The sequence below is a fragment of the Apis cerana genome, linkage group LG11 (assembly GCF_029169275.1).
Source record: "Apis cerana isolate GH-2021 linkage group LG11, AcerK_1.0, whole genome shotgun sequence".
Lineage (NCBI taxonomy): Eukaryota > Metazoa > Arthropoda > Insecta > Hymenoptera > Apidae > Apis > Apis cerana.
This window is the reverse complement of record NC_083862.1, coordinates 4,030,903-4,050,344: the sequence shown is the minus strand read 5'-3', so window position 1 is coordinate 4,050,344 and position 19,442 is coordinate 4,030,903. Positions and strand designations below refer to the sequence as shown.

Sequence of the window (19,442 nt, the reverse complement as noted above, 5' to 3'; positions counted from 1 at the left end):
ATATTTTAAATTAAACAATAGATTCATATTAAAAAAATAATTTCAAACAATTTAACTTAAGAATGACACTTTATATGTATTATTAAAAAAAAAATAATGTGATATGAATCATATTAATTAAAATCAACATCTTTAAACAGTTAAAACTTTTGATTTTATTATTATTGTAAAAGAACAAATTTTCAAATAAAAGATTAATCTATAATTAAATATATGGAATAAATATATGGAGATTAAAATATATGAGAAATTAAAAAAATAATACAACAGTAATTTTGAATAGCAATTAATTTAAAATATAGAAATCCAGTCTTAATTTTAATTATTTTAAATTAAATATTTTTTGTAGATAAGTTGGAATTATTTTCTTAGCACATTGAAATAAATTAATGAAAACATTATAACATTTTAAATTTAAATTAAATACAAATAGATAATAAATATAAATTTTATGTACCTATACATTCAGGATACATGTAATATCCTGGACTGCATTGATCGCATGTTCTTCCAGCGAAATTAGCCAAACAAGAACATTTTCCTATGGCATCACAACTTATAGAAGATGATCCTATTGAACTGCAGTTACACGGTCTACAATTCGGATATCCATAATAGCCACTGATGCATTGGTCACATCTAGGGCCGCCATATCCCTTTTTGCATAAACAGGTTCCATTTGATTTATCACAAATTTCTGCCTCGGTTCCACGTGGATCACAATTACAGACTATTAAATTGTTATAATTAATTCGTTTTAAAATAAAAATATTAAATTTAAAATAAAAACATTAATATAACAATTCATTAAATACTTACATGTACAGAGAGGATAATTATAATAGCCATCTTCACAAATATCGCATGTTCTTCCACCATAGTTATTCTTGCAAGTGCAATTACCGGAAATTACATCACATTCGGCATTATGGGAGCCCAAAGGATTACATTCACAGGCTGCATGTTACAAAAACAAATTATTATAAAATTGTTAAATTATAAAATTGACTAAAGGCTGAAATATTTTTGAAACTGTCGATTACATTGAAAAATGTTTTAGACAAAAATTAAATAATTTCAAAATTTAATTATTTGATATGTTTAAAATTTTTTTAATATATAAGAAAAATCAATATTTAAAGATCAACTTTGTTTTCTTAAATAGAATTATATTTTTGAATATATTATATTTCTAAAAAAATATCTAAATTATGACAAAAAATTATTAATTTGAAAAATATTTTAATTTGAATTTTATAAAATTTATTATATGAAAGAAAAAAACGGAAAACAATTTTCTTTTCATATTTTTCTTATCTTTCATATAGACATGTAGACAGAAATAATAATTTTTTTTTCATGTTTTCTTATCTTTCATATAGACATGTAGACAGAAATAATAATTTTTTTTTCATGTTTTCTTATCTTTCATATAAGTTTTATAATATTAAATTTTATAAAATATCTGTTAAACTAATGATTTTTTAATAATATATGATGTAATAGTTTTTTATAGAAAAAAACAATTTATATTTTTTGATTTTGAATTTTATGATTTTTTAATAATATATGATGTAATAGTTTTTTATAGAAAAAAACAATTTATATTTTTTGATATATTAAAAAATATATAATTTTATTTAAAAAAAACAAACTTGATTTTTAAATTTGATTTTTATCCTTTATGCATATATTTGTAAAAATTTTAAATACATTGAATAAAAATCAAAATTACCAAATTTAATCTAAAATATTATATATAATATTATATTATATAATATTATATATATATATAAAACAGGTCCATATAACATAATAAGTTCCAAAAATACTATAATTTTAACTCAATTTAATTTTTCTTTACTAACGTAAACATTCAGGGAACTTGTAATAGCCTTGCGCGCAGAGATTGCAAAAATGACCGGCATAATTCAATTTACATGGACAAGATCCATCTATTGCTTCACAATGATCTCCATCGGTTCCATTACTAAAACATTGGCATGGAACGCAGTTTGGATAACCATAATGTCCAAAGCTGCAACTATCGCAATTAGGTGAAGTATATTCTTTTCGACACTCGCATTTGCCGGTGATATCCGCGCAATTTCCAGTTAAATTGGGTGCATTACATTGACATGCTATTAAAAATTAATAATATAAAAAATATATGATTTATTAAAATTGTGTAAATCTATTGTCTTAACGAAGCAATGACTTACGTTGACAAACATCAGTTGCATTCAAAGGTTTATCACCCGGTCTATAAAACGTTGATTTGCAACGATTACAATTGATTCCTTCAGTGTTGTCCCGACAATTCTTACATATACCGCCACCCTCATAGTTATCGTGAATATCTAAAGACAAGTGTTTCTCATCCACTTCCGGATCATACTCACATTCATCGGAATGACCAAAACAATTGCAAGCTAAAAAATGAATTTTAGACTATATTAGATTAAAACTCGTCAAAATTTGTAAAGATTTATTTTTCAGATTTATTTAAAAAAAAAAGGAGACTTGAATAAAAAAATAATAAATATTGATATAAATTTTTTATTTTTCTCTTTTCTATTTTTATTAAACTTAATATTAATATGATCTATTTTGGGAATTTTTGTATTCAGTTTCAAAAATAATTATCATATTTTATTTTACTTTATTTATTTTTTTTTAAGATAATTTATAACAAACACATAGTTTGATTTATTTTTTATTGATATTAAAACATTTTTTATCTATATTTTTTATCTATTATTATTTTATCTATTATTTTTTATCTATTATTAATAAAATTATTGAATTAATAATTTGATTTATAAATATACATTTTTAATAATGTTATTGTAAGAATTATTTTTCATTATAAAATATGCATTTTATATTTATTCTTTTATCATATTTTATTAAATTTTATTAAAGAAAGAAATATTCAGTTTTATAAACACAACATCAATAACTATATGATAAATGTCATTTCTAGAACTAGATAGGATCAAAATTCTTTATAAAAGATAAAATTTACTAATTAATCATGTGATATAATTAATCATTTTACAATTATATATGAAATAAAATAATTAAATAACTTAATTCTTCATAAAGAAATCATTTTTTTAAATAATATTTGAAACTTATTTTAAGTATTTTATAAATAAATCAAAATTATTTTAGAAATATAAAATAGAAAATTCCAAGAAAATAAAACTTTGATATTAGGATCCTCCATATATAAAATATATAAAATTTTATAAATGATAAAATATTATTAAAATATGATCTACTATTCTGGAAAAATAAAATTATGAAAGTTTTAGAAAAATATAAAATAAGAGATTTGTACAATAAAAAAACAAAAAAAATTTTAGAACAAATTATATAAAAAAGATTAAAGAAAATTATTCTTACGTTCGCATGTGAATTTTTTAAATGCTGTGGACTGTCGCCATTTCTTTTGTTCAAATCCTTTGCAACAAGTCGCACATTGGGGTCCACAAGTATTATGTTGGCATCTGCAAAACAGTTTCTTCGGCATCTTTGGATCCAATATGTCGCAAGTATCTGCATGGCCATTGCACATACACCGACCACCAATACTGATATCTTTGATGGAATAAAAATACTAAAATACAATAATATAAATTCAATTGTTATCTTTCATTTATAATTTTGATTTGCGTTAAGAAAAAGAGCATATTTCATTTTTTTTACAAAAAGTAGTATATTATTATTTCAATTATTAAAAAAAAAAAGAATATATTTCATCTTTTAAGTTAATTATAGTAATGTTCAGTTATATCGCATTTTTTGTTTATTTAACTATTGCAAATTATTCCCAATAATTCTTGAAATTGGAATTCTAGTTTTTAAGGCATCCGCATATTTTTGAAACTTAAAACACATATCATGAAATAAAACACAAACAACTTCTATATAACAATTGACATATCGAGTTTCGATCTTGATCGTGTGATAGTTAAGCACTATTAAATAGATTTCTATTCTGGTATAAGCAGTTATATTATTTTAATATATTATGATGCATTTTATTGTATAATTAAAAATTCATGAAAAAATAAAATACAAAATTTCATCTTAAATTTTAGTTTATTTTTTATTGAATTGTTGGTTAAATTAGATTAAAATATAAGTGCCTAGAAGAGAAAAGTTTATTCACCTAAGTATTTATCATATAAGTATAGAAATCAAGAACTCCATTTTTTATTTGTTTTTCGTATATATAAAAAAATTTTCGTATAACATAAAAGAATCTGTATATTTTTTATTTTATATTTTATTTATACAACATAAAAAATATATATAGTATGTAAATGAGTAAGATTAAATGCATTCAATGCATTTTTCTTTTTTAAATAACTTTATAATTCCGAGAACAAAATTTTAAATTATAAAATATTTTAATTTTAATATTCTATCTTGTTGAAAAATTTTTTAATGAAATTATATTAAAAATTGAAAAAATATTAAAAATTTTGGAAGTCGAATTAATTTCCTTAAAAAAACTTTCCATAAATAAAAATTTCTCTATATATAATTTATTACTTAACTTTATATATAATTTTTAATCAAATCAGAATTTCTGAATCAAATAATTATCAATAAAACAGTCTCTAAATACTTTTGTGAACCAATAGAAAAATTGTTCGAAATGTTTTCTTGTTTCAAAATCAAATTAGTGAGAACTAAATAATTACGAATACAAAAAATTTCTATTTTATAAAAATAGAATATAAAAAGTAATTGATTTCATCATAGAAGAAATCATACTTGAATGTTCATAATGAAAATTAACACATTATAGTAAACAATTTATAATTGAGAAACTAATCTATAATGTAACTGCAAAAGATTCATCTTTACCGAGAGGGGATCCCATTAACACGTCGTGAAATTTGACACGAGTAACGTAATCTCGATCTGAGATTGAATTTCCGTGAGACAAATTAAAGCAATGGTAAAATTCTTTCATTTTTTTGCTTTCTTTTCAATAAAACTTTTATCGATATATTTGTAAAATTTTTCTGATTAAAATAAGATCAAAAATGATATATTCTTTTATATTTATTTATTTTTATTTATTTAATAAATTAAAACAAGAATTATTATCAATAATACATAAATAAATAAATGACTTAAATTAATCGAAATTTTATTTTTATTCTTATTAATCATTGTTATCTACTTTTTGTAATTATGCGAGCTAATTCATGAGCGAAACTTTAATATATGCTAATATAATATAAATAAACGTAATTTAAAAGATTATTTTTTATTTCATTATTTAAAAGATATATTTTATTCTATTATTTCAAATTTGGACATTCAGGATTTTGTAGTAAAAGAGATATATATCGTTTTTGACAGGTTTTTACACAAAATAATAATAAGAATAAATATTTCTTTATGAAGCAACTACGAGAAAACTTTTTGATATTTCATGTTTCTTAAAAAAGTCGCCGAATGTTTTTCCAGATTTTTTTCTTTTACTAGTAATAAATATCGCTATTTGTTATCAATTTAAAAAGATTAAAGAAAAATAGAAAACAAAAGAAAAAAATTATCCTTCAGTACATATATATTTTTTATGATTGACATCAATGCAATTTTTTTAAAATGTCTGTTAAAGAAATATTAATTATAAAAGAATTTAATATGATGTATGTAACAAATCGCATAATAGATATAACTTCTTAATAGTATTCGTAACGTAAAAGATGAAAGATGATATCGAAGTAATTAATAATCGCAGATCAATTCCTAAAAGAGATAAGACAATATCATCGAGAAAAAAGAATTAACAAACAAATTAATTATAAAATTATGATCTCGAATTATATGAGATGTCGAAGAAATGTTGGAGAATTTTTTATTTTTATTTAAGACAAAAAGAGAATGAAAAATATAATGAATAAAAGAATCTTCTGTATGCGTTTGTTATAATAATATATATATATATTATTAATATATAATATATATAACTTAATAATATTATAACTTAGTAGACAACAAAAAGTTTTTCAATGTTGTCTTAGTAATAATTAGTTTTCTGTAATTATACATAGTTTAATATATATAAAAAAAATTTGTATTGTTTGATATAAGCTTAATATAAGATAAAAAATTATTGCAAATTATGAATCTATTCTTATTATTATTTTATATAAATTTATAATATTAATTGAAATAAAATCATATCAATTCAATAATATAAAAATTTATATTTTTTTTAATTAATTTTCTTTTTAAAAAAATTATATAAGAAGTTTTTTAATTTCTCTAATGTATATGTTATAAAATTGGATTTGGAACTTCTTGTTGAAAAATTTTTAATTCCTAGTATTTAGAAATAATAGAATAAAATTCTTTATAAGTTAATAATATCTTTTTATAAGTCCTTTAATAAATAACCCATTTCAATCTCATGATTAGGATGAAAGATATGTGTTTGGTCTTATTTTAATAAAAAAATTTTTTAAAAATTATATTTATCATCAATATTTTTTCTACTATCTCAACTTTCTATCTTTTTTTCTTTCATTTGCAAAAAATGTTTCAAAACAAGTTTCAATCGAAAAATAAAAAATATTAAAATAATTAAAAATAAGAATGAATATTTCTGTAAAATATATATGTATAAAATATATAGAAAATACATAAAAAATTTAAAACATAACTCTAGAGATTAAAATCAACTTCAGTTGGTATGCAAAAATATCTATTATAGTTTATTAAATTACGAATGATTTAACTAAAATGAAACGAGATAGAGATGTAACGAAAAATCAACACATTTTACTTCTATGTCGATTTATTTCATTTAGTAAAATTATATTACTTATAAATTCAAAAATAGATTTTAATAAATATTTTTACATAATTTTTATATTTGTTAAAATCTAGAATTTCTTTTAAATTTTGTATCTATTTCGTATTATAACATTTATTATCAGATTTCATCATTAAATTGATTTCAATATAATTCTTTGATAATTAAAAAATTTAAAATAGAAAGAGATCGTTATCGATTTCAATAATTTTTAAATATATTCTTGAAATTGATATTTTCAATAACTTTTTTTTTTTGCATTGTTGTTACACGTTATCGTCATTGGCTCTAGTTTTCGAGATATTTGCAAAAAAAAACTATTACTATTCCATTACTATTAATATTCCATAGAATTTTTGTTTACATATATATCTTTTCTTTTCTCTATATATATATCTGCGGCTACATATGTAAATAAATACATATAACGCGGCTATATATGTAAACATCTTTTCTATTAATGTAAAAAACATAATATAAAAAACACGCAATTAAGAATGTAATAAATAAAAATGGGTAAACTAGTCAAAAATCTCTCAAATCTAATACTAGGATGTTTAGAAAATTACAATAAATATCAGAATATAATATTATTTTTTATATCTATCGTTGCAATTTAGGTCATTATAATTTTGATTATTAAAAAGTTGTCTTATATTTTATTTTTGTTTTTGATTTATAGAATAAGCAAGTTCAACAAATTTGAAACAATTTAAGCCTATCATAATAATAAGAAAGTAGTTTTTTGATATATTTTGAACACTGCTTGCTGTGATATTTAAAAACAATGAATAAATAATAATCGCAACATGGAATTATGGATGTATATATATATATATATATAAGAAAATTTCTATGAAATTTTTTTTTACACATATCTATGAAACAAAAGTTAAACAGTGCATGCGAAGGAAAAAAATTGTCAAAAATCTTATCTTCTACAACATATCTAAAAATCATCAGAATCGACGAAGATTTCTCTATTTTAAATAATTACAGATTTTTTTTGTTTTTATAAATAAAATATAATATTAGGATATAAAATATGATAATGGTACATGATAAATTATTCAAATGTATAGGTTTTCATAGCAAATGATCGAAGTATGATTTTTTTCTGCTTATCAATATATATTGTTTTTTATTTCTATAAGTTATTTTTTATTAGAAATTATTGTAAAATATTGGTGGCGAAAGACAAAAAAATAATTCATTTAAATCTACTTTTCTTCATAAAATAATGAAACACGATATTTTAAATTATATCGAAAACAAATGTGTTTTTCCTCTTTTTTAAAACAAAAAAAAAATATTGGTTCAAAATGTAATGTCGATTTAATATAATCGATTTATCATAGTAAAACTCATCAAATTTCAAAGATACTTACTCTTCTGGTTACAGTAGGATCTTCTCGCACTAACGACATTAAATGTCCCAATAAATTTTTCGTCCTCAAGAAACGAAAACGGACGTTCGTAGCCCGCGTCCATTCTTGTAGTAGAGTCGAATTGAAGTAATGTTGCGCGGATGGACGATTATTCAAAATTGAAATCGGTATTTCACCACCTTCCAGTGGCACAATTTGAGAATATTCTGTCGTGCAGATGACGCTATCATCTCTGGTAATGGTTTTATGACTATCTACACCGAAGTAGACTAAACAATCATTAGCTGTGTCGGAAAAATATTGCCAAGCTGACCAGGTTTTTCCATAATCTGTCGATTTTTCAAGAGCCCAGACACCAGGTCTTGGTGAATTTGCCATTTTTATGTAGACATATGCCACATGGAATTCCTATGAAAGAAAATTTTTTTTATTAAAATCTAGATCAACAAAGAATTGATAAATTTCTTAATTGTCCCAAAAGTTCTATTAATTTTTTTTTACTATTTATTACATTTTTCTAACTTTAATGATTTCCAAAATAATTGAGATGAATTATACTATTTCCATTATTTATTTTTTCAAAATAACTTCAAATTATTTAAAATATTTGAATTGAATTTTAATATCATTTAAAGAATATATATTTTTTATTTTATTATTTTACTAATTATTAAATCATTTGATTATTTTATTTTATATATAATTGTAGCTATAGTTACAAATATATATATATATAATTAGTTAAATAGTAATTATCTATATATCTAATCAATTTATAATTTTTTAAATCTATTTTGTAAAAATATTTTGCAAAAATATTATATAACATACGTACTTTTGGAAAGCTAGAAGAAAACGAAATATTCTAATATTAATGAAAAATAAACTATTGTATATTTTTGAAATTATGATTTTTAAAATCAAACGTATTTCAAAAAAAATTTTGAAATAAATTAATATATATAATATTTTATTTTCGAAAAATAATAATACAAGGATAACAACAAATTAAATTAATGTAATGTGTTATATATTGAAAAAATTTAAATTCATTCCATAGAAAACACAGTATTTCTCATTAGAAAGATTCAATGCGAGAACTTTAGACAAGAAACAAAAACTGAGAAACATATGTTTAAAATTCTGTGGAATTTTTAAACGTTACGTGTGAATCTTCTTCCGAAACCTCTGAACACGTGATTGAGAATGCATAAGATCATAGCAGGATGTAAATGAATTCTCTTTCTGAGAAGTTGTTTAGCGAAAAGCTCAATAACCTTAGAACCGTAACAAGAATATTTAAAAGTCAACTGAGAAAAATAAATTTTTAGAAAATAGATAAATAGAAATAATAATAGAAAAATAATACAAATAGATACTATTTTTTAAAGAAAAAACCTATAAAATTTTAATATATAGAATAAATAAACAATAAATTTTTCTTTGAAAAAATAATTAAAAAATAGTTCAAATATTTTAATATCAATTCTCATTAATGCTATTTTGAAATAAGTATTTTAAAATATAAAAAAATAATAAATTCAAATAAAAACATTTTAAATAAGCAATTTTATTATTTTAACATTATATAATATATAATTATATAATATTGATATATTAAAATAATGTGATTATAATAGTAATGTGTCATGTGATATATTAAAATAATGATTGTAATAGTTTTAATCAATAAAATATATAAAAAATTAAATCTATTTTCGGTATTTAAGAAAATAAAAAAATGAATCTTATGTTTTGTGTTTTATTATACAAAAATAAATATTTTATTGAATTTGAAAATAAATAAATAAATAAATATAAATAAATAAATAATTTGCTTATGAAAAAATTGAATGAAAAAATATTTGCTTAAGAAAATATTTCAATTTCCTGATATTTTTTTAAGTATTATTTCTCTAAATTTTTTCTGCTTTTTGTAATGCATTCATAGAAAAATTAAAATTCTTTTCTTAAAATCATTTCTTCATAGTAAACTTCATTAATTTATAACTCGAACATTGACTTTTTAATTATTTTCTTAATTTCAAAAATTAGATGAAAATTACAATGTGTCAAATATGGATTATATAATGAATACAATCAGAGAAAATGATAATGACTTTTCATGTATAATTACATATAGCATTGGCAAAAATATATTGCAATAAAATAGTAATTATAATGAAAAATAATGTAACTTTTAAAAATAAAGAATAAATTTCTTTTCATTGTTTTTTCGTAAAGATATATCTTCTCATTTATTTTTTTATTTAAATGAAAACAAAATATTATCCATTTTTTTAAATTTCATTAATTAGAATCATTGTATAAATATAGATAGAAATATAACATTTTAATTTATAATAGAAAGATTTTTAGTAACAATTGAAATTTAATGAAGATTGCAATAATTTTTCATAATTATTGAAATTTATTATTTTTTTTTTTTGTTTATTTCTGTCATATATTGTAATAAAAAATTTTTGTATATGCATGTTTTAGTGAAATTTATTCTATGATTTTTAATCAAAAAGAAAAATCAGAAAAAAAAAATCATTATATAATACTTGTATTTTTTAGAATATTAGTAAGAATTTAAAATATATATATCATGTTTTTGATTGTATTTTAATGACAAGAAATTAAATGAAATTATAAAATTGATGAAATATTATAAAATTTATTAATAAATTTATTAATAATGTTAAAATATATTTCAATTATTTATAGATATCAAAAAGAACAGCATTGGTAAAATTACAAAAAAAAAAAGCTTAAAAAATTGAAATTTTAGAGATTTTCTTTAATCTTGCTATACTTATTATAAATTTATTATGATTATGTAAAATAAAATTTATATATATAATTTCTGAAAAAATAAAATAAATTATGATTGTATTGTTGTATTTGATATTATTAAAATTTATTTATTAACATATTAATATTATTAAAATTTATTTGTTAATATTTCTCATTATAATTATACTTATTTTTTTTAAAACTGATTATCGTACTGTTATTAGTGATCGAATCGATACCAATAGTATTGATAATATTTAAATGATTCGATATTAACTTACATACATACTCAAAAATAGATATGCATCATCAAAATATTGAATAAATACTTGGTATTATTTTTCGATATTGATATTTCTTAAAACGATACTTAATATTATATTTTTGTGAGATATCAGACAATATTTGATATCATTCGATATTGGAAAATGATACCAAGAATTTCAAATGTTCTAATATTAATTATATGAATTTCTACTTGATCAATTTTATCTTAATTTAGAAAATATACAAGATTTACAAATTTTTAAATTTGTAAAATATTTTAAATTTTTAAGACAACATATTTATATTTATGCAACATATTTCTTATATAATTTTTTAAATTAAACTTTTCTTATTACTTATAGATAAAAAATTCGTACAATATTTTTTCAAAAACACTATGATAATTTTTTTTATTGGAATTTGTTAATAAAAACTAATATTCTCTATTAATAATTCAAATTACTTTTAATTATTACTACTTACAAAATACAAATAATACAAATCATCATATTACTCGTGACTTATATAAAGCGGTAGTTTTAATGGAAATTTATTTCTAGTTAAATAATAAAAAAAAATAAAAAAAGTATACGATTCAAATTTTTATATTTTAAAATACTATCAAAAGAATATAAATTTTAATACTGCCATTAAATTCATTAAAAAATGATTTTAAATTATTTTAGAAATTTATTACAATTTTCGATGCATTTCATTAAATATGTTTGATGAATATTTATGCATTTTATTTGATTTTTAGAAGTTATATTTAGTTACAATATCTTTCTAAATGATAAATAATTTTTTTACAATATTAATAATTTATTTTAATTTTTTATTCTAATATTATTCTAATGTTAATTTTGAATTGAATTTTTAAAAAAATCTCTTAGATTTTATATATTTAATTTAGGATGTATTAAACTTTATAATAACGTTTTTTAAAATAATGAATTTAAGTGCACAAATCGAAAAAATTAGTTAAAATCGTCTAGCATCCAGATTCTAAGTGTAGTCTTTTAAATTCCCATTTATATTCTTGTGAAGTAATAAAATACTTACATATTTAATAAAACATTACTTTAAACATTTTTTTATTTTCAATTTATATTCTACATCCCAAAATTTGTCCATTTCTTCAAAATTAAAAGCATATTTAAATTAATTTTTGTTGAATTTATTTCTTAGAATATTTTGAGAAAAAATTAATAATTTTTAAACTAATTCATTTTCGATCTAAGATTCTTAATATTTTTTTTATATAAATAAAATAAAAAGTTTTATGCTAATTTTTTTTATTGTTCTATATATATATATGTATATATATGTTCTATATATATGTTGTAATTCACAGTTTTTTCAATTATCTCAAGAATATTTCATAATAATATTTATATTTGTGAATTAATGATTCGTTTTTTTTCTCATTACACATATTATCAAAAATTAAAAATTAAGAAATAATATTATGTAAAAAACATATAAAATTATATAATATATAATTACATAATATAATAACAAAAAATATTTTGAAAATACTATACAATATATATATATATATAGAAAATATAGCTGCAATTATTAATATGAATATTGGGAAACAAGAAATATTTCATATTCGAATTTTTTATCCACAAAAGTATATATAATTATTGTAAAAATTAAGAAATAATATTATGTAAAAAACATATAAAATTAAATATTATATATAATTACATAATATAATAACAAAAAATATTTTGAAAATACTATACAATATATATATATATATATATATATATATATATACATATATATATATAGAAAATATAGCTGCAATTATTAATATGAATATTGGGAAACAAGAAATATTTCATATTCGAATTTTTTATCCACAAAAGTATATATAATTATTGTAAAACTCTTATAAATCGAAAAAAATAATATCTCCTAATATTAAATATTCCTTTTTTCTATTGAAATAAAAATATATCTAAGTCGTTGTAACATTTACCCCGCTCCCTAAAATCCATCTTTTCTAATGTCCTCCGGAAATGATGCGAAGATAATTCTTTCCCGCTTTACAGGAAAACGCCTACGAAATGATAAAATAATTTACAGATAAAATATTCATTCCACAAGCCCATTATTTCCTGCTGTCAATCCTTTCACTTATTTTCTATTTACACTTAGTTTTATTTCTCAATATATAACTAGTTGGTCAAATAAAAATAAAAAATAAGATAACCGATAAGATATTATTAAATGAATTTGTGTCTAAATCAAAAATATTTTATTATTTGTTTAACATTATGAGAAAAGAATGTTTTATTATAAATATTTATAACTTAATAATAAACTTAATATTTAAAACTATAGATTTATATATTTTGTTACAGTCCTTATAAAATTTGTAATATTTTAAATTTTCTAAGTTTTTGATAACTTTTTCTATTTTAAAATTTTTTAATTTTTGCATATTTTTATTCTCCTTGTTGTTTAACATATAAAAAGATTTGATATTTGATATTTGATATAATGATAATGAATCGATAATGATTCTTTTATATTTATTTTGTATTTAGAAGATACTTAATGACATACATTTAAATCAAGTATGACACAGAGTTTATAATAGGTTTATCATGGCAATAATTATTACAAATATAATATTTTATTATTGGAATATATCCATTATGTACAGCCATTGTTCCATTTAATTATTTTGTATTGAAAAATTGGATAATAGAAAATTGTGGAAAAGTAAACACATGTTTGAATTTTTTAATATAAATATGAGGAATTTTATAATAAAAGAATATTTAAATTGTATGAACGATAATAAAAGAACAATGAAATAATATTTACATTTCTTTATATTCATAAGTTATATTTTATAATACAGATAATGATTATGATTTTAATATAATATTAATATTAATTATTGATATAAATAAAATCATTTATTTTTTAAGAAGATAATATTTTAATTTTATTATAAATCTACTTAATTAATCATTAAATACTAATAATAATATTAATTGAATAATAACAATAATGTGCAACATTATTGAAAAATATAAGTAAAGTTAAAAATATAAGTAAAAAAAAAAATTATACCAAAGTAAAAAAAATATATTAGATTAATATAGACAAGTGTAATATTAAATTTTAAGAAAAAGCCTTAATTTAAAAAAAAATAATCATAAATAATTTAATTTTTTCAAAATTTATAATTAAATGAAAAAAAAGATTTATAATTAAATGAAGAAAGAAAGAAAAGAATTGTAAAAAAAAATATTAAATATTGATAATTTAAAAAATTTATTATATTAAAAAAACAAATTCACAAATATTAGCATTAATAAATTTTAATAAATTTATGTTTAAAATTATGTTAGTAAATATTTAATATCTAATTGTCAGTATTCAATATTTTTATAAAGAAATATAATTTAATATTATCTATTATCATTAAAATCTATTGTCTCTATTTTCTTTATCATAATTATAATAATTTTATTTATCTTTTCAAAATATTATAAATTTGTATGTATTACATTAATTATATAATATAATTGATAAATTTTATTTAACTTACTTGTCCAAGATTGATTGTCAGATTTACTTCTTTGTATTTCATCCCTCTAGAAAGAGGTGGTGATTGCCACCAAGTTTCCATTCCATCAACTGCATATTCCGGTGGATGTCTTTTTTCTGGATTGTCAGCATCACAATAATCACATACCTATAATCAAAAATATATTATTTCCTTATAATATAATTAAATTAATTTTTAAAATTATTTAAAAATTTATTTTGCAATTAAATGTTTTATTTATCACTTCAGGAAATAAATTATTATTTGTTATTATTTTTTTTATTATTTTAATAAAAATAAATGAATTTTTAATGCAGTGTAACATTTATATTATTGTTTATTATTAACATTATTACATATATGCTATTTATTGTGCTACTTATTATTATATTTATATACTATTTAATATTAATCATTTATAATTTAATATTTTATAGAGAAATAAATTAGAAAAAGAAATAGAGAAAGAAATCTTCATAGAAAAACATAATTAATTAAGAAATAAATGTTAATTCCTCAAATAATCAATTCTTCAATTTATTATTTACTTGATCAAGAATATTAATTGAAATAAATTTATTAAATATTAATTAATGTTTGAAATAAATTTTTGTAGATCTTTGCAAAACATAAATATAATATTGAGACAAAGTATATATAATACATATATATACATATATATAATATTGAGGAAAGTTATAACTTAACTAGTCATCGATGATTGGATGGTTTTAAAATAAAATGGTTTCAAATAAAAAATAACAAATAAAAGTAATTATTTTAAATAAACTAAAATAATTGATAAACTTTGAAAATAAAGGTATTTGTAAATAAATTTTAAAACTTTATTCAAGAAATAAATTATTTTTGAATGATTTATTTATTAAATGTTTGATGATTTTAAATAATAATAAGATCATCCTTAAAAAAACAAATTTCATTTCAGATTAAGGATTTAAATTACATAACTCAAATAAATTAATAAACTTGTATTAAATATAATAAATTAAATAAAAATAATTAATTAATAAATATAATTAAATGTAAACAAAAATTTAAAATATAAAAATTACATTTTGTACAAATATTTTATTTAATAAAAAAAAATAAAAAAAAGTTAATATATTGTGAAAAATGGGAAAAAATGATATTTTTTGAAAATTAAAATATGTTTATAGAAGTAAATAAAAAATTATTTAATTATAATATTATATAATTACAATAAATATATTAAAAAATCATGTAATTATAAATATAACATATACATTAATTAATGAAAATTCAACGTACGATTTAGTAAAAGATATATAAAAATGTTTAATTGTTATTATAGAATTTTTGAAAAGACTATTACAAACACTTTGTAATTTTTAATTAACATATGGAGCTTTCTCATTAATTAAGATTAATAATTGTAACATAAATAGAATAAGATCATTATTTTTTATTTAGATAGATAAAAATTCTACTAACAGTGATTTAATAATTGCAAAATTTAATAATTGAAGAATAAAGTTACTTCAATAAATTATTTCAATAATTTATTGTTCAAAACATAATAATAATCGCAAATAATTGTAATACCAAAGATCAAGATTATATGACAAGTGGATTAACTATAATAGCTACAAGTAAATATTATTTAAATATTTTAATAAGTAATTACTTAAAAACTTTATTCGAAATTTTTAACTATATATATTTTTAACTATATTTTTTGGAATTAATGTCCAAGTCTATTAATGAATGTATTAATGAATATTATTATATTCTGATTTCATTATAACTTTGACATTTTTCAAATTGAAAATTAAAAAATGATATTTTTATTGATTTTTATTTTTTATCTGATCTGATTAATTACCTAATAAAATTAGCTAATATGTTTAATAAAATAGGAAATATGTTTAAAATGAAAATTTTGATTAACTATAAAATATGATGAAAATTCAAATTTTAGATTTTTTTGTGTAAAAATTAAAAAATGATATAAATTGTGATATAAGTTAAAAAGTGATATAAGTTTTTCCAATTGTGATTTACAATTATAAAAATAATTTATAATTCAAAAAATATTTACAAAACAAAAAAAAACTTAAAAAAATTCCTTACATCATTTTCTTGAAAAAAAAATTAAAATATTAATATATTAACATATTAATTCTGATGTAAAGTTTAACTTTAATTTGTATTCGATTGATAAAACTTTTAAAAGATCATATATGCAAATCTTAATATATTTTAAGATAAGATATTAAAGCTAGAATTATTTTCTTATTTATTATTTAATAAATCGAAAATATATATAGTAGAAAAAGCAGATTGTGATTTTTTTTTATTTTGTTTCATTTTTCTAACAATAAAAGATAAAACAATAAAACAAAACAATTAAATAAAACAATAAAAATTAATTACTTATAGACTTCGGTTCCACAATTTTATTTTAAAAATTATATACTACTATTCTATAAAATTCATATATTTAAAAAATAGAATTCTTTATGTACTTATAAAATGAAATCTATCGAAATAAAATAATAAATTATATTTAAAACTAAAAATTAATTTTGAATTGATAGTGATCATATGTAATATTATTTGTATCATTTGTAATATTATTTATTTCAAATATTAGTGATAAAATTAGAAAAAAATTTAATATAAAAAACTGAAAATATGATTTTAAATTTTCAAAAATATATTGAATAAATAAAAAAATGATTATTAATATATAATAGTATTACAATATTAATTTTAAATTAATAATAAAATTTTTAAAAATTTTAATATGAAAAGAAAAAGAATAATTCTAAATTTTGATTGTTATGTATGTATACAAATTTTCATCGAACAATTTCATCAATATTCAAATCCGAATAGTTTTAGAAATATTTCAAATATATTTCAAAAATAAAAAATTTATTTACTGCTTCTTTTTTTCGAATCAAAATAATATTTTTATTTAACTAGAACTTTTTTCTATTTTTATTTTTTCGAGAAAATAAAAATTATCTATTTGTACAGAAATATATATAGAATAATATAAAAATAAATATATATATATATATAGAATAAAAGTTTCTGTACTTATGTTTCATTCTCTAATTGTTTTTTTGAAATAAGAAAAAATAATCGAATTACTATTATTAAAAAAATTACTATTATTAAATGAAAACAATTCAAATCTTAACAACACATAATATCAAATTATAGCTACAGCATATGACTTCTAGCTACAATTTCATCATTGACTTGTGACATAAATTGGATTATTCTATTACAAAAATTATTAACATTATTATGCTTTTATTAAAATTATTATTTCGTTTTTTTTTATTTATTTTGAATGTTTCGGGAACGAATTTTTAATCAAGAAATAAATGTTATTTCTTCAAATAATTCATTCTTAAATTATTTTCCCAAATATTTTATTTTCAATAAAACAAAGACAAAATAAAGAATATAAACTTAATTAAAATACATTATTCATCAAATAATAGATAGCGTTATTTGAAATGATTTTTAATAAATTATCATTTGAAATAAATTTTGTTCAACTTAAAATATTCTGATTTGTAGAAATTTTTATAGCAGAGTGGAGGAGAAACGAAATTATAATCTTATTATAGTTTATAGTTTAAATTATAAATGAAATATATATATAATAATAATCAACATTTCGAGTTACATATTCCATTTATCAATATAAAGTTGAATGACCTAATATCTTTTAATTCTCATATATATATATAACATAAAATTAAATGCAATTTAATTTAAAATTATTTAATTAAACTTTTCTATTATCTAACTAAATGTATAATAGGTTAGATTAGGAAAAAATCAAATAATTTTTAAAAAAAGTTTCTACAAATGGTAAAGATTTTTTTTTAAGAATCATTGTAGGATATTCGTGTCAGTACAATCGTTCGAAATTTGAGAAGACAAGATGATCAAGTGTTATCGAGAGGTCATTCTTATCACAAGCTTTTTATCAGACCTCTCACTTCTAGTCTACATAGCATTTTCTCTCATCCGCATAAATAGATATATACGTAACATTCATAGAATCGAATGGCCATTGACCATTCAGGAAATTCTAAATTTATGAATCGTTCAATAATATCAATTATTTCATAATCAGAATGAGAAATAATCTAATGAAAAAAATATAATATAAAAATAAATGATTATAACTAATAATATTACAGTCAATTGTTTTAAATGTTATGCGAGAAATAAATCGGTCATCTAATTTATTATTTCCTGTTTGATTGAGGGAACCCGCTTCTATGATATGTTGTCAAGAAATGTAAAAGGATTAATAGTAATTAAGATAAAATAATGTTTTAAAATTAAGATAAAAATATATATAATTTTTTTGTATTAATTCTAAATTTACATAAATTTTTAGTATTTAAAAAATAATCCAATTTTTAAATAAATAATAAATATATTATTTATCCTGATATATTTAAATATATATTTTTTCGTGTGTTTTTTAGGTATAATTTTCAAGATTATAATTATTCTTTTGGATTAACAGTAGAATTTATAT

At 18.3% G+C, this 19,442-nt stretch overlaps 1 protein-coding gene across 1 annotated transcript in view; it reads right to left on the bottom strand.

The window, feature by feature from the left end:
• Nucleotides 1–19,442, bottom strand: part of LOC108001230 (laminin subunit alpha) — a 42,712-nt gene that overhangs the window by 21,256 nt on the left and 2,014 nt on the right. Inside the window, exons 2-8 of the mRNA XM_062081447.1 lie at nucleotides 14,885–15,031; nucleotides 8,239–8,646; nucleotides 3,412–3,625; nucleotides 2,223–2,432; nucleotides 1,869–2,141; nucleotides 820–957; nucleotides 458–730 (exon numbers count right to left, since the gene is read on the bottom strand). Of these exons, the coding sequence (XP_061937431.1) occupies nucleotides 458–730; nucleotides 820–957; nucleotides 1,869–2,141; nucleotides 2,223–2,432; nucleotides 3,412–3,625; nucleotides 8,239–8,646; nucleotides 14,885–15,031 (1,663 nt within the window). The remainder of the gene's footprint in view (nucleotides 1–457; nucleotides 731–819; nucleotides 958–1,868; nucleotides 2,142–2,222; nucleotides 2,433–3,411; nucleotides 3,626–8,238; nucleotides 8,647–14,884; nucleotides 15,032–19,442) is intronic.